Source organism: Gymnoscopelus braueri (genome assembly GCF_963280865.1).
Source record: "Gymnoscopelus braueri genome assembly, chromosome: 8".
Classification (NCBI taxonomy): Eukaryota; Metazoa; Chordata; class Actinopteri; order Myctophiformes; family Myctophidae; genus Gymnoscopelus; species Gymnoscopelus braueri.
The window spans coordinates 25,642,100-25,659,287 of record NC_137609.1 but is presented as its reverse complement, the minus strand read 5'-3'; the positions used below and the strand labels follow the sequence as shown (position 1 = coordinate 25,659,287).

General features: G+C 40.7%; 1 protein-coding gene across 1 annotated transcript; it reads right to left on the bottom strand.

Annotated features, from left to right (window-relative positions):
* Positions 1–266: 266 nt before the first annotated feature.
* On the bottom strand, positions 267–4,241 carry LOC308091080 (uromodulin-like). The gene is made up of 8 exons (XM_080436411.1): positions 4,150–4,241; positions 2,674–3,444; positions 2,225–2,535; positions 1,884–2,026; positions 1,174–1,416; positions 685–844; positions 510–585; positions 267–389 (listed from the first exon to the last, which is right to left on the bottom strand). The coding sequence occupies exons 1-8, from the start codon at positions 4,217–4,219 to the stop codon at positions 370–372; spliced, it is 1,794 nt and encodes a 597-aa protein (XP_080292537.1). The 5' UTR covers positions 4,220–4,241; the 3' UTR covers positions 267–369.
* Positions 4,242–17,188: the final 12,947 nt, after the last annotated feature.

The following is a 17,188-nucleotide window of genomic DNA, read 5'->3' as shown; positions in this document are numbered from 1 at the left end:
ACAAAACTCAACATAAGTTATTTTTTAAAGCACTTTTATAAACATTGCTACATATGTATATATTTTATTTTGTATGAATATACTTCATCATTGATCATTCACATATATCTATATTTACTTGAACCTTGAAGAAGCAGACACAGATTCGCCATTTAATGCTCAAATCACCATTTATTTGTTACCATTATTATTGATTTGCAGTATTTGTTTATTTTTTCAGAAGAGAGAAGCACAAAAATTGTTAATGATTAGTTAGATTAGATTATCATAGCATAGCATATTTATGAAACCTACGCACCAAATAAAAATCATACAATTATACGATTAGAAAATGGAATATATTGGACTCAGTTAAAGATGTCCGCTGGTTCACTCCACTAGCTTGTCCCCTGAAGATCCAAAGCAAAGACAAAAACAAATGTAATATGCTTTAACATTGAGTTGTCAGTACTTCAGATCCTTGTATTCCATAAAATACAGTTTTTCTTATTGTTGTTTTTAATACTCACAGGTGATTGGTCCAATGGTGATGGGTTTGAAGGGTACAGATGTGGAAACGGAGCGACGACGCCTCCCTGAGCAAACCTGTGAATGGTGAAGGAATAGCAGTAAGCACACAGTTTGCTACTGACTTAACTGTCTGGTGTGAAACAGCAGAGTGTGGAAAGAAAGTGTGAAACTTACAGGAGAACATGAGGAGGCTCTCTGGTCACACAGGTGGAGGCTGCAGTGAAGGTAGATATCTCTGTAGTCTCCATGGAACAGGAAGAGCAGGGCAGAGAAACGAGCCTGGAGGGAAGAGCCGCTCTCATCCACTGTCACCTGACGACGGTTGATAGAGCACCTGGAGAAAAGAAGGGTCACGTTGTAGGCTCATCCGTCAGTCTTTTCTTTTTATTTAAATGATTTTAAATTCATACAAAGACACTGAACTTATAATAAACAGTCTTCACATTATAGATGCTACGCTATTGTAGACTCATGCGACATCACTGTTGCATCCAACATTCTTCTCTTTTCATAAGGATTTTACATTCAGACAAAGACTCTGGACTAAGACTTCACATTATAGTTGATATCACAACCCCATACCCCACTCCCACCCAACTCTCTCTTTCATTATTTGTTTATTGTGACACAAGCCATCTGCTGAGGCTGAAGAATGAAACATACTTGTTTTGAATGAGGAAGTGTCTCATGTGGTCATCAGGGCTGGAGGAGTGAGTGGCGTAGCAGTCGTCCAGAACGACCGCAAACCTTGGATCTGTTTCCCCTACAGATACTCCTACATACAGGGCAGAGCCCACTGGCAGGGTGACTGGGCCTGCTGGGTAAGGCTCTGTGTAGTTGGAGTTTTGGAACAAGGACATGGAGGTGTTGGTTGGTGAACCCACACCTGACATGCCACCTTCAAGCCTGTCAAGGAAACATAATGTAAAGGATCAAACGGTATCAGATGGGTTTGGTTTGGCCGAGTGGCTGGCTGTCACTGTAGCAGAACATTTTTGAAGTGCAAACTTAAGAACTGTCTTGGGCAAAAATACATATAATACATATTTTATACATATTGTGTATAAAATGTGGCATACAAATACTGTAGTTTCTCTAGTCTGGATCAAAACTATGTATAAAATGTGGCATACAAATACTGTAGTTTCTCTAGTCTGGATCAAAACTATGTATAAAATGTGGCATACAAATACTGTAGTTTCTCTAGTCTGGATCAAAATATGACAACAGGGAAAAGTTGTCTGTCTTTTCACAGTTCTGTACTGAGGCTGTTTGTTGCAATGCAGTTCACATTTATTGTACTGCAATACATTGTATATTCACTGTGTTTTTACTATCATTTGCAATTTTGAGAATAGGTTAGGCCTACTCACTGAAGGTTTGGTCTGATGGCCACATCTAGGCTGGTCTCTGTGTCCAGAGGATAGACACAGGAGAAGGGAAAACTCACAGGAAGTGAGTTATTTGCAGGATAGACAAATACACTGTTGGAGTAGATGGCATGGGTGTTGTTGGTCTGAAAGACAGAGGTTAACTGAATGGTCAACCCAGTGAATCATCTAGCCAGCTTGAAATATATATATATATATATATATATATATATATATACACACACACATACACAGACACAGCCACAGCACAAAAGAAAAACAAACTTTACTGCTGATAAAGACAATCCTATAATAAAGCAACAAGTTATCAGACAAATCCTCACCGTCAATATGTTCCCACAGGTGTCAGCCTGACGTTCCACTTGGTACCACACTGTTCCATCACGCTCTGTGAAAGATGAGCACCGCGGGTCGGCCAGGTGACCAGAGGATCCATTCAGACCAGAGGATTGCAGAGCAGTCAGCAGCAGACCAATCTGGATCTGACTCTGACCACAAATAAGTTCAGAAGATGAAGCTGGAGGTGGTTGAGTGACAGTAGTTGAAGGGGGTTGAGTGACAGTAGTTGAAGGGGGTTGAGTGAGAGGAACTGGAGGGGGTTGAGTGACAGGTTGAGGATACTTTGATGATAAATCTAGGGAGGTAAAAGCCAGGTTTGAGAGTTATTACAGCACATCTTTAACAAAGCACTCAAGCCTTCTACATCACCAAATACGTTTTGTAATATAATATTACAGATGAGTATTTTTTGAACAATTTTTCAACACTTTACCTGCACAATAGCCTACTGTACAGCCGGTTGGTGGTAGAAGCTTGTAGACATAGTAGTTCCAACAGTTCTTGACATGGATGGGAGGTGCGGTATATGCAGTATTACAACAGTTGCCATTCCACTTACCACAGGTGCTACGCTGTACAATTTTATCTGACACTGCAGGATGAGACTGTTTCATCCATAGAGGAACATGCGTTCCACACTTGCTTGCTTCCACACATGTCTCTGGTATCTGGGCACTGCTTTGCCCCAGGAACATTCGATACCACCCTTGCCAGTTGACTCTTTTGTCACATTTACCAATGCTCCAATGATCTGTCGCTCTCCAGGCATCATTCAGTACTGTGTAGTGATCACAGGGATCTGCACAGCGAGAGTTGATACAGTCCTGACCTAATGGACAAACCACATTGCCACAGGAGAACCGAACAACAGATCTTTTGGCCCTGGAGGGAGGCATGAGGCACTCAAAGGAGCCAGGTGTGTTCACACAGACCTGAGACCCATGGGTGCAGGGTGCCTCAGGGAGGGAGCACTCATCAATATCCACACAGGCTTTCTCTGGTGACCATCTGTAACCTTGGTGACAACAGGAGGAATTAGTGCAGAGCTTTACATCGTAACAGGTGAGGCCATCACCGACGAAGCCATCTTTACAGACACAGGAGACTGATCGGCTGAAGAAGGTGTCGCCTCTCTCTGGTTTGACGGGAGACTCCAGGCATTTAGCCTGATCATGACAGGATTCACAGCTGAGGAAGGTTGTACCTGTGAAAGGAATTAGTCATTCAACACATCAGGCAATTCATTATGGCAGGTGTGAACATTAAATAATAATAATAATGATAATAATAATAATAATTACTATTAATATTATCATTATTATATTTAAGAGAAGTCATTTTGGTGAAGCTACAGAACTGCACACACACGCACACGCTCAAGCACACGCACACATGCACACATGCACACGCACACACACACACACAAACACACACACACACACACACACACACACACACACACACACACACACACACACACACACACACACACACACACACACACTTACGCTCTACAATTTAAAAGTAACTAAAGTGACTAAAAAGTAACTACAGTGCAAAAAGTAATCATAGTGAGTACAATTATTTATAAGAAAACAAATTGAGTAAAAATACTTACAAGTAGTTAAAATGAGTAAAAAATACTTAAAAGTTGTTAACATTAGTAAAACTACTTAAAAGTTGTTAATATTATTAAGAAAATACTTTAAACTACTTAAGATGAGTACAAATATTAAAAAGTTGTTAAAAATAAGTATAAATACTTAAAAGTTGTTAAAATGAGTACAAATACTTTAAAGCACTTAAAATTTGTAAAAATAAATCTTTAAAGGACTTAAAAGTTAAAGAAATCGGTAAAAATAGTAAACATCATATCTATACCAATAAGAGGACATTAGAGGCAGCTTACCTGGACTGTTTCCAGTAACATTCTGTATGAACAGAACTAGCAGAACAGCTGACACTCTCATGGTCCACATCCTAGAGATCTGTCACAAACCTGTTGAAAATGTAAAAAACATTTTTAGACAGACTACAACATCACAAAGGAAAAAATACATAGAATGTAAATGTACAAAATTGACAACATATGTTATTATAATGAAATCTTTAGATGCCAATGTACAATGATTTGCTTATCCTCTTACCTTGCAGAGGTTGTGTTGATTCAACCTGGAGTTGAGAATTTATAAGCCTCTAGAGCTCAACAGTGACTGCCCACTTTTTGAACATCTCCACTTCCAGAAGTGACCTTCCGTGATTGATGGTTGGGAAGGTGACATAAAAAAACATGACGTGAAAAACTGTCATCGTCTTTAGTTCCGATCAGACCACAACTTGAAATGCTCAGAATACCAACGCAGTAACAAAGTCGTTGGTGTCATTGTCTAATTGCAAGCAGAGCTTAGTCATATCTACACGTATCTCATTACAAGATGTGGGTCACTGGGTGCTATCGTCCATGCAGTCAAGCAGTAAAATTCTGTTGAAGCTCATAACGACAACAATTAAGAAATCCTCCTGGACTACCGTTTATCTTAAAATGTTGTAGATCTCTCCCTGTACTCCCATATAGTTAACTAAAACTACAAAACAACAACAAAAATACAACAAACAAAACATAAAAAAACTGCCCACAAAAAAAGTTCGGAAACGTAACTTCGGTCGATTATTTCTCCCCTCAATAATATCAATTGGTATTGTGTTTTATATCATTTTTATAGTTGATTAGTCACCTTTACAACAAGGTACAGATTGTAAGGATCGGGCATTCGTAGAATGAGCAACACAGCTAAACGTGTGGGTAGTGCCCCCCCCAAAAATGCCCAAATCCCCCAATATGCTTCTGTTAGTAATCGCTCTTGTTTTGAGCGACCTGCCAGCACACACCTGCTGAGAGGTGACTGGCACCTGAGCATGGGTTCTGCAACTTTGTTGAGTTTGTGTATGCTCCAAGCAGCAACACAGCCCCCATGGAAAGATGCCACGTTTGTCCCTTCAGGATAAGGCCCGTGGTGCAATAGACCAAGTGGAAGCTGGTGTTCCGTTATGCAGAGTGGCAGCATTATTTGGTGTCAGCCCTGGTACCATTTACAAACTTAGGACCAAGTTCTGTGAGACTGGTGAAGTCAAAGGAAGACAACAACCCAAGAAGACCGGTTCCTCACCCTTGCTTCACTGAGGAACCATAGGTTTTCTTCCAGAGATTTACAGGTAACATTTCCACAACGGCGGTAGCTACCAAAGACAGATGTAAAAGTTGCCGGACCCATGCTCAGCACCTGCCAGCAAATGCTACCGGCTTAAGTAAATCGTTGATGAACAGAGCTAAATCAGGTTGTGTGCATCAGCAAGGGCTTGTGTTGTCTTGTTGCTGCTTATTCTGGGTTGCTGTTGGAGGCGGAGCTGTGTGTGTGTGTGTGTGTGTGTGTGTGTGTGTGTGTGTGTGTGTGTGTGTGTGTGTGTGTGTGTGTGTGTGTGTGTGTGTGTGTGTGTGTGTGTGTGTGTGTGTGTGTGTGTGTGTGTGTGTGTGTGTGTGTGTGTGTGAGGAGTCAAGCCAATAGTTTTTTTGATGGCGACAACCTCACTTTTTTTCCTTGTTTCTTGATTTTACCTCACTTGTTTCTTGATTAAAAAAAAAGTCATATTTTTTGGATGCCACTGCACGTCCCCAATAGCACCTCCCCGCGACCCCACTTTGGGTCGCGACAAATAGTTTGAGAACTGCTGCTATAGACACTTCCAGTCTCACTTTTCAGGTCCCGTCATACGCAGGCGGTGCCAGAAATCGGGTCATTACGCCAGGGGGTGTGCTATCCCTCCGGTTGGTCCAGCGAGCCAGCAGCCAAGGGGTTACCAACCCATAGGCAGCCTGTACCAGAACCCTGCTACTGTGCTGCAAGCTGCAGGTGGACAACTAACAGCCAACCTGTGACTGTGCTGCAAGCTACAGGTGTGAGACAGCTAACAGCCACCCCGTCACTCTGCTGCAAGCTGCAGGTGTGAGACAGCTAACAGCCACCAAGACAGCCAATTCCGCCCTTCCAGAACGGTCAAAAATTGATCTGGCTGCCCTACAAGCTGCTGATCCCTCGATGGGTGCTCTCTTCCGTTATAGCAGGAAAAATGGATGCCTGGGCGCACTGAGGTCACTGGGTCTCCAGAAGCAGTGGGATCCTCTCACCCTCGAGGACACGCTGCTGCACAGGGTGTACAGTCAGAAGGCCAGACGGAAGGGGGAAAGTCCATCAGCTGTTACTTCCGGTGGGGTCTGAGGGAGGAGGTGTTCCGCTAGCTACACTGCAACCAGGCGGCAGTGGCTCAGGGGTAGAGTGGCTGGTAGAGCGGCCGGATGGAAACCGCGAGGTTCCCAGTTCGATCCCGGAATCCCCCAGAGTTAGTGTCGAAGTGTCCTTGAGCAAGATGCTAAGCCCCTAATTGCTCCCGATGAGCAGGTTGGTGATTTGCATGGTTTCCTCCGCCATCGGTGTGTGAATGGGTGAATGTAATGCACAAGCTATGTAAAACGCTTTGGATAAAAGCACCATTTACCATTTAACCATGGTCACCAGGGTACAGAGCGAACCACTGAACTGATCAGGCAGAGGTATTACTGGCCAGGTATGGGGCAGACAATCAAACAATGGTGCAAACGATGCAGCCCCTCAAGGGACATATGGGCCCCCACAATCCATTAGGTCGCCAAGCCCCCTAAACCAGGTGGCTGTGTTCTCCAGCTCTTTAACAGAAACAGAAAATGCGTTTTCATGTCAGGATACCAATTTTATCCAATCAGGAGAGAGAACTCACACAGGATACAGATTAAACAAGTGAAAATGGAAGTGATGACAAAATCATAACTGGAACAATATAAAATGTAAGCTGATGAATGGGTACTCTCTCCTGATTGGTTGAAAATGCAACCCATCTGAAAATGTATTTTCTGTTCATTAAAGACCTGGAGAGACAGGGAGACCCCTGTTACTGAACAAACACACTGTAGCAATGATTACTATCACGTTTTTTTTAAATGTGTTTTGTGTGTGTTTTTGTGTGAACCCCAGTAATAATTGTAGTGGAGTAAAAGTATAATATTTACATCTGCAGATCTCATGAGATGTACAGTAGTGGAGTAGAAGTAAAAGTACTGAAAATTGGAAATACTCCAGTAAAGTAAATATACCTCAAAATTGTACTTAAGTACAGTACTTGAGTAAATGTAGTTACCCCACTACAACCTTGCAGCATTAGAATGGCATATTACAGTCATATATAAATATATAACCCTAACCCTTAGAACACTCATTGCATTTTGATTCTAATTTATAGCACTTTGTAGGTGCTCACCCGATCTCGTGGAGTTGCAAAAGTTGCAAGTATTACACTTTTTCTGCCAGAACTTTCATATTGTTTTCATAATATGACAACAGCTGACCCTCACCCCATAGCCTCAAGCAAACTCTGCAACATTCTCCACTAACAGGCAGCCCATTCCTCCTGCATTATGTGCAATTTAGAAACGAGTGTTACCTGACCTGTACACAGGACGCTAAGATTTACAACAAGCGCTTCCCAACTCGAACACATACGAAAATTCATGGCTGCTCTGAGTTTAGTGACAGAAAGTTAAATGCTCATATCATGACAGTGGTGGATTATTTTGAAACAAGTCTTGACAGAGACAAAGGATAATCCTACATGCAGACATGCAAAAGTGTCACTTTTCAGCTACAGTCAGCTTTTTGAACCCAAATAGGGCAATTGTGTGACACCTGACCCGAAAGAAAACATGTTGTCACCTTTTTCACCTCGGGCTGTTTGCATGCCTGAAGAGGGATTGATTGATTGGCATGGCATCAGCTAATGGGGATCCTTTTCAAATACGGTAAACAAATAAACCAAATAAACACTCTAGAGCAATGGTTACTATCAGAATATAGTGCTTTAACCTTTTAACCAAAAATGTACGCTTTGTTTTGACCCAAAAAGTGGCACTTACCCTACCTTTAATATCAATCACCAACAGAATCAGTAAACTGATTAAGAAGGCCAGACATAATGTTTGGGTGGAGCTGGACTCCCTGTCAGTAGTGTCTGAGAGGAGGATGCTGTCCTGCATGAACCCATCAAGACGAGCATTAATTTATCAACCTACAATGACAGCATGACAGCACTTGACAAATTTAACTTTGTGTTTCTTGACATCCAATTTTTTCTTCCTCACGCCATCGCTATGTGTCACTAATTTATCGATGCCAGTTTCCTTCTCTTTTACACCAGTTGTATAACCAGTTACAATTGTGTGTGTTTTTTTTTAAAGCAGCTACAGGACAACAACTATAACAAAACATCATGTACTAGTTCAGAATGACAACATAATACATTAATCTATTACCATGGTGCAGTCGTGCAACCTCTCATTATCATAATTTGTATGAATGATGCAAAAATACGATACAAATAAGGAAATTACTGCATTTTTCACCTTTTCCAACTGAGAGAGATGATCTCAGACTCTCATAGACTCTAAGTCTATGTTTATTTGTCCAAATATTATTACCTTGCCATAACTAAATCATGCAAACCTTTGTCATTAGCATACAGTATATTGGCATAAATGATGTAATAAATAAGCTGAAACCAGGAAATAGCTACGGTGTATAGCCAGCACAAACTGGCTGACCAGGTGTGAATTCAAGGATGGTCTGAGATCAATCTGAAAGAAGCCATTGACCAGCACAAGTTCAGCGCTAACATAGGTGCCCTTTTCACAGTGAGTGGTGACCTGCTATGCACAGACAAGATCAGCTCATGACCATTCTCAAGAAACTGCCCACCATTGCCCAGCATTCAATGCAAATACTAACCATTTCATCCATTGAAAACGCGCTAGCGTATACCCACGACCACGCGCATCTCGTGCAGGGAATGATTATTGTATACCTCCGGAAAAAAACCTAGACCACACCACTGATGCAACGGTTTGCAGCTGTAAATGTATGTATTTACAGCCAGTATTATTTGTCATTATTTAGTTATGCAATCACTTAACATTGTAATGCAAAAAATCCTATCTGCAGAATTAGCCAGGAAAAGTGGGGAAAAACCTATCTGCTTTTGCAATATGAAATCAGTGTAAATAATTAACATATAATATTTTAATATAGTCCAGAAATCCAGAAACGGTGTATTATGTGATGGGTATCATAAAAAAATAGCATTGTGCTAAAAAGATACAACATTTTGTAGTTTTCTTTTTCATTTTCCCAACCATGTTAATTTTTCAGATAGGAGGTTTTGCGTTTTGGCCATCGACTGGTGACTTATTTTCCGGTTCCAGCTTCCTGGTTTTATGTTACAGGACAAAAGCATGTAGTTCAAAAGGTGAGTCCTAAAAATCTGTCCGGGTGGGTATATTTCTGCATTATAGGCTCAGAAATAATACATTTCCCACCTAAATACACAATACACATAATCTAAATCAAATTGTATTAAAGACTAGGAAAATGTAATTGCGCTGTAATCCAGAATGTGGTTGGCAAGAATGTTTTGACAATAGTGTTGTAACTGTAGAAACATTTAACTAATGAGGCCTAATTAGTGTGGTTGCCCGAATGGGCAACCAGACTATTGTTATAGAGAAACTTTATTTGTAGATAAACTTTATTTCTACTTGCATCACAGCCCACAGTTTATTTTTCCCAATTTAGTGCCATATGTCAAAATGACCGTCTTGACCGGGAATCGTGCGCTTGTATTTTGCTAAGAGATTGGTTAAATAGTTTAATTGATATTGATTTATTAGTGCATTAAATTTCCCCATCCGCTTTAATGGAAAAGTGAAAAAACTCAAATTCAAGTATTTTTTTCTCAGAGCTAGAGTTACCAAATTTGGAGGGGAGGTTCATAATTTAGTCCAAAATTATTATACAAATAATTACACCATTCGGCCTCATGGTGGCGCTATAACAGCCGCCTTTACGTTTTGGCCTTTAACTCTTGAACCGTAGGTCGTAGAATAAAAATCTCTTTTCCCCTGGATTCCTTGGGTTACGACGCATCTCCCCATATAGGCCACGCCCATTTGCGTCAGGAAAGATTTTCCGCCATTTTGAATTTTCTTCAAAACACACTTTTTGCACCTTTTCCTACAGATTTTTCCCAAATCTCACAAAAATCGGTAAACGTGATCTATGGACCCATGCGATAAACCTATCCAAACGGCATTTTGATAGTCTTTACCGTTCGTCCGCAATTGGCTTCCAAAGTTAGTGGGAGGGGCCCGTTTTACCAAAAATGCCAAAAATCACGAACGAAACGTCCAATCGATCCCAAATTTGAATCACATGTCGAGGGTGGTTTACTTAACGAATCCCCAAAAGCATTTCCACTTTAATCCGTAGGGGGCAGCACAAATGCGCAAAACGTAACCGTTTGATGCCACAACCTTATTTTGGGGGGATCAATCCTCTCAAAATGAAACGCAAGTGATCTCAGGAGTGACGTGACAATGTAATTGGCGCAGCCTCCGACGATATTCCTCCCAGCGTATTCCTCTAGTCCCGACCGGCGTCGGCGCAACCACACTTTGCAATTGCCCTGAATTGCGACGTGTCTAGTTTCCAATACTGTTCAGTTACACCACTTTAATTCTACATACATTGGCTTTTGAAAATAGCTGATCTACAAGCTCATATAACAATCACTCAGTTCCCTTATTTCTCCTCATATGGTGGCACCTCTAGCTGGAGGGATGGAGGGGGAGAGAAAATGGATTGATTAAATACTTTATTAGTTAGAAATGTAAACAGCACATGGTAGAGTTAGACATTAAAGCTAAAAGGATAACACAAAAGGTCCTGGGGACTTGTTTCCATCCTATACAGTTTATCAACATAGCATACATAAAATTACACCCACCTCCCCTTTTGGTGTCCTGATGTTTTTTCAGGCCAATTTAAAAATACAAAATAAATACACATCCTTTACTGGATGGTGTCGGGGCATTCCACATTCTGGTGGCAGAGCAGTAGAATGAGAACTTTTCCATGTTTGTTCTATATTTGGTTGGTACCAGATCATGGTCGCTTCCTCTAGTGTTGTGGCTGCGAGTGTCACTCACTTTGGAGAAGTACTTCGACATGTATGAGGGTATTGAGGGCACTGAGGGCAATGTCTCTTTGACTATCTTAACCCTTTAAGACCTGAGGCCGATTCAACAAATGTCTTCTAAATCCCAACAGTTATCTAAAAACATTATATTGCAATAATAATCAGTGGTTCTCAACCTTTTTAATGTTTTCTTTAAATTCCTTAAAATGTTCGGGTTATGGGTAGTGTTTATCACAAAGCAGTAAGCATACGTATTTACAATACATTTTCATTCAGTAATACACTTGGAGAGGCTCTTGGACCTTGTGCCCGTGAACATGTATACATACATAATACATCGCTGGAAGGACCCTGTAGTTCCAGTTGAACTTGGCCTTTCCTCACAATGTTGAGAGCTGAGGTGTGGGCTCATTTTGAACGGGTTTTGGGTCGTCCATCATGTTGGACAAGGTAGTAATTAAAAGTGTGTAAAGTCACTGTTTGTGACGCACAGGCAACTCAGAATGAGAGTGCTTTACCAACTACGACCAAAAGGCAGGATGTATTTTGGTGATGGCGTAATATAGCTCACCTTTATTTTGGATCTTTGTATACGGTACACTGGTACTGTAAAATTGTACACCACACTTAACATCCACAAGGTATATGTTACAATGGTATGCATTTACCTAGTTATTACGTTTTTTCTCTCTTTTTTTTTAATGTATTTTTTTTTTTTTAAGTAGTTTTTCCTTTATTTAGTCCTTGTCATAATTGAATGTCTGTCATGTTGACAGTATGGGCATAGTCCTCTGGGGTGGGGGGATATGGGGAGGAAGAAGAAAAGAGAAAAGGGGTCTTTCTCTCTTGACGTAAACAAACCCTTTTCTGAAATAAACATATTTTTTAAATAATAATAATAATATAGAGCATGTGTGTGTGTGTGTGTGTGTGTGTGTGTGTGTGTGTGTGTGTGTGTGTGTGTGTGTGTGTGTGTGTGTGAGAGAGAAGGTGTGTGTTGATGAATAGTGTGTTTAGGGAAGTATGAAGGGGTGTAGTAATTGTATTGAAATGAATCTCCAGTTGACATCAATGTTAATATGGACACTCAGTGACCGTCTTCCCTGATACATTCATTGAGATTGACAGGTCAATCAGTTGTTCCACTATGCATTTGACTGATTGACAGGTCAATCAGCAGATTCAATTCAGCCAGCAGCTCCAGTATGCATTTCCTGGCTGATATGGCAACATATTATATCACAATATATTTTTCCCCATATTGATCGATATCACTATTTATCATGATATATACTGCAATTAGATAATACTGCCAGTTTGAAGAGTATCCTGGTAATTATTACTAAAACCTGGAGAAACCAGGGAGTTCATTAGTTGAACGACTGGTTCTCAATGAGAAGGGGGTTCAGGGGGTTTCAGGGGATTCCCAGTTAAATGATTGATACTTTGGAACAAAATGGACCCCTATGGGTCTGTTACTCTGAGAGTGTACAAGTGGAACAGAATGAACCCCTATGGGTCTGTAACTCTGAGAGCATACAAGTGGAACAAAATGGACCCTAATGGTTAATTTGGGTCCCATGTGTACACTCTCAGAGTTATATAAACACTGAAGAGTACACAGCGTATGATACCGTTTGATAAAAATCATATGGAATGGGGGTCTGTGGCCTAATGCATGTCAAACTAGGGGTCCTAGAAAAACACTGAGGAAAAAACACTGAGAATCACTGAGTTAAGCTATAGAATATAGTTATTAAAGGAGTAGTTCACCCAAAACATGATTTTTTTTCTATCAATTACAAACCCCATGGAGCCTTGAATTCATGGAGACTTTTTTGTCGCATTCCTGAGCCAATAATTTGATGACGGGTCATCAGTCAATAGGAGACTCAGTAGGAGAGACTCTTCGAAACTCTTCGAGTCTCTCCTACCGGAGACTAGTCATCAAATTATTGGCTTAGGAATGCGACAAAAACAAAATAAATCGTAATTGTAATTGATAGAAAATATGACTACTCCTTTAAAATAAAACTGACAATTACCTTATGTAAACATTGACTGTATAAACATGGCTTGATTTAGAACACATTTTTGCATTCAAATAAAATATAAATGTGAACATTATCTTCACAAGGCTAGAAGTGGACTGGTGAGGGAGACAATGCTTTCTCCCTCGTTGTGGAACATTGCAGGAGATTGTTACAGTCAACTAAAAGACAAGGTTTCCAGCTTTCCATCTTTTCTCTTCATTAAGAAGGATATGAATATGTCATCAGTCAGTTTGCACCCACTGATGCCATATTTCGCAGACTGTTTTACCGTGCTGCATCACTTATGAGAAATCCAAACCACTTCAATACAACAGACATTGTGTAACCTTTCTTGTCAACTGTTTCCTCACTTTTGGAGGATAATGCAATTTCTCTTTCATTCTCGTTCCATGTCCATCGACCCCCCCCCCTTTCTACTGATAGCTAAATGTAAACAATGGGTCTCAGTACGAAATGCGGGCGTGTATTTTGACATGCATTATTCACTGATGCTGTGAGTAAAACTGGGAAACTTAGATTTGTTTGTATCCGTGTGACTGTATTATTGATAATTCCCAAACTATCCAAAAAGAAGGTTGATGGTCTCTAGGTCATTTTACGGCAAATACACTCTCTCTCTCTCTCTCGCTCTCTCGCTCTCTCTGTAATTAGCTATAGAGGAGTGTCGTAGCCTGGAATCCAGACCGACTCGTTACGTTCATCTTTTTGATCTTTTCAGGCGGAGTGAAGAAATATCTAAAAGATGAAGTCAGTGTGGATTCCATGCCATAGGACTGTGGGGACATTTTAAAGTAAATTCCTATCCTCTCTCCCCCTCCCTCCCTCCCTCACTACCTCCCTACAGCTAGAGTTGTCACCCATTGTGGAGAAATAAGGGAACTGAATGAGGCCCTTCTGTTGCTCAACCATAAGCCTTCACAATGCACTCACTGGGTTCAAGGTTCAGAGGTCAACCTTTCAAAGCAAGAGCCATGCATCATCGTCAGACTGACAGGACGGTGCTCTCCTGGTCCAAACCTTTCACATCATCCACAAAAATGTGGAATGCCCTGCCAAAAGGAGGAAAGGAGTGTTAAACTCACAATTTAGGAATGTTTGCAATTCCAAACTGGCCCCTCTCAAAGTCTTAACCTTTCCCACCCCCCACTAGACAGAATTACTGTCATTTTATGTGCCTGAGAAACCCAACTGGACATTCTGGTCTTACGTTGTCGCAATAATCTATGGCATTTCTGTCATTCTGCCCTGAGGCAGACATCCAAATAGACAGGAGACAGACTGTCAACGGACACTCAGTACAGCTGATATATGGACAGATACCTCCCCAACTACTTCTTAAAATGACCCTGTTATGGCTCTGTGGGTCTCCATAGCTCACCTGTGTGTCCTCCTGTGTGTCATCCGGTCTTCACTGTCCTAAATCCCAACGTAGGACTGTGTATACGTTGGAGTTTTGCTACTAAATAAGCAACGAGAAAAAAAGAAAGAAAGAAATATACATTTTCTATTTTGACCTGGACTAGGCTATTCGTTTTTGTATCCATATAAACAAGCAGCATCAATTTTCAATGTTGAATTTTCACTTTCATATCGAACATTGAAATAAGTAATGTTCTAAAATTGCACTATGGGAATTCTTTGACAAAAAACAATCCATTTGAGTTGGAGCTGTTGCCCTGTACGTGTCTCGTCTCACTGATGGTTATGTTGTCTGTTGATGAAAAAGATGCTACGTGTATCATCATATAATATCTTCCTTTATTTATATCGGCCTAACTCTACTCTGCTGATTCATCCTGCCTTATTGCCTATGTTCTCAGCTTATCAGAATGCTTAGGTCAAAAAGTTGACCTAATACCAGTCAAAACACATGCATTCCAAGTCATTTTGGAATGTAACAAGCAAGCTGATGACATAGCAATAAAGCACAATGAAGCAGCAAAACAATTACTTGGGTAATTGTGCTATGAGGCTAACGATATGGCCTTAAAAAACATATACAGTAATGGACCTGGACAGTAAAATAATGTCACTATGAGAACACAGTAATTAACATAATGTCACTATAATAACATACAGTAATTGACCTGTGTAGGGTTGCATCACCAGAACGTAGGTTACTACTAGTTAGTTTGTAACTATAAGTACTACATTCTGTTGCACCTCGACTGTTTATGGCAATACCTTAACTAGTAGTTTGTAGACTGTTCTTAACCCAACGGATCCGGGGACGCATCTCTGTCATTTTAGATTTCTTTGGCTATTCAGAAATAGCAGATCTACAAGCTCGTAGCGCGGCACTCGGCACGCTATGAGCTTGTAGATCTGCTATTTTTGAATAGCCAAAGAAATCTAAAAATGACAGATTCTTTCCCGGTTTAAATGGGTTAAAGTAATCTACTAGTTGCGTAAAATGACGTCAGAGCTCCCGGATCCAATGAACACGAGTGGTTTCTACACTAAGGAAGTAAAACTTGTATTGACAGTTTGGGTTGCTGGACTGGGACTCCAAATATTGATGAAATGTCTTTCTTTTCATTTTTGCATTCATTGTTTTGCTTGTTTTGTCTCTGTATGTTTCATTGTTATTCCATGTTATGTAGGCCTATGGTGTTTTTGAGATACAAATGGAAATTAAATATATATTAACCGTATTACCTCAAATACACCACTGGCCTGGGTGTGGTGGCTCTGGAAACCTTGTTCTTCTTTCAACACTTTGAACATGATTGTGTTCTTGTCCAGACTGTTTAGTTAACTCTACAGTTTAAACAGTGTTTAAACTGAACCCAAAGAACCTTCTGTCCTCCATGTCTCTGTGTGTGTGAGTGTGTGTGTGTGTGTGTGTGTGTGTGTGTGTGTGTGTGTGTGTGTGTGTGTGTTTGTGGGGGGGGGCGTGCGTGCGTGCGGGCGTGTCTGCTCTCTCTCGCTCTCGCTCTCGCGCGCTCTCTCTCTCTCTCTCTCTCCTTATTAGTGTGGTCAACCAGACTGTTGTTTTCCTCCAAGGCCCTAGCAGTTTATTTTGGACCACATCTCCTCCCACAGTTTATTTTTCCCAATTTAGGGCCATATGTCAAAATGACCGGCTTCACCGGGAATCGTGTGCTTGTATTTTGCTAAGAGATTGGTTACATAGTTTAATTGATATTGATTTATTATTACATTTAATTACATTTCCCCATCCACTTTAATGGGAAAAGGAAAAAACTCCCATTCAAGTATTTATTTCTCAGAAACCGTAAGGGCTAGAGTTTCAAGACTTGGAGGGGTGGGAGGGGTGGTTCATGATTTAGTCCAAAATTATTAAAAAAAGAATTACACCAGTCGGCCTCATGGTGGCGCTATAACAGCCCACTTTACGTTTTGGCCTATAACTCTTGAACCGTAGGTCGTAAAATAAAAATCAGGATAGATTTTCCGCCATTTTGAATTTTCTTCAAAACACACTTTTAGCTCCTCCTCCCACATATTCTGTCCAAATTTCCTACGTCAAAAATCGGTACACATGATCTCTGGGCCCATGCGATAAACATATCCAAACGGCATTTTGATAGTCCTTACCGTTCGTCCGTAAATGGCTTATAAAGTTAGTGGGAGGGGCCCGTTTTACCAAAAATGCCAGAAATCACGAAGTATTTTTGTCTCGGAAACCGTAAGGGCTAGAGTTAAAAAACTTGGAGGGAAGGTTCATAGTTTATTGCGAAATTATTGAAAAAAATAATTACACCAGTCGGCCACATGGTGGCGCTATAACAGCCCACTTTACGTTTTGGCCTATAACTC

Bases quoted from the DNA above. Each gene is read 5' to 3' on its own strand.
- LOC308091080 (XM_080436411.1), bottom strand. From the start codon at position 4,219: ATGTGGACCATGAGAGTGTCAGCTGTTCTGCTAGTTCTGTTCATACAG. The intron at 3,445-4,149 runs GTAAGCTGCCTC...TTCCTTTCACAG, and splicing joins TGTTACTGGAAACAGTCCAG to GTACAACCTTCCTCAGCTGT. The intron at 2,536-2,673 runs GTAAAGTGTTGA...TTACCTCCCTAG, and splicing joins TACAGTAGGCTATTGTGCAG to ATTTATCATCAAAGTATCCT.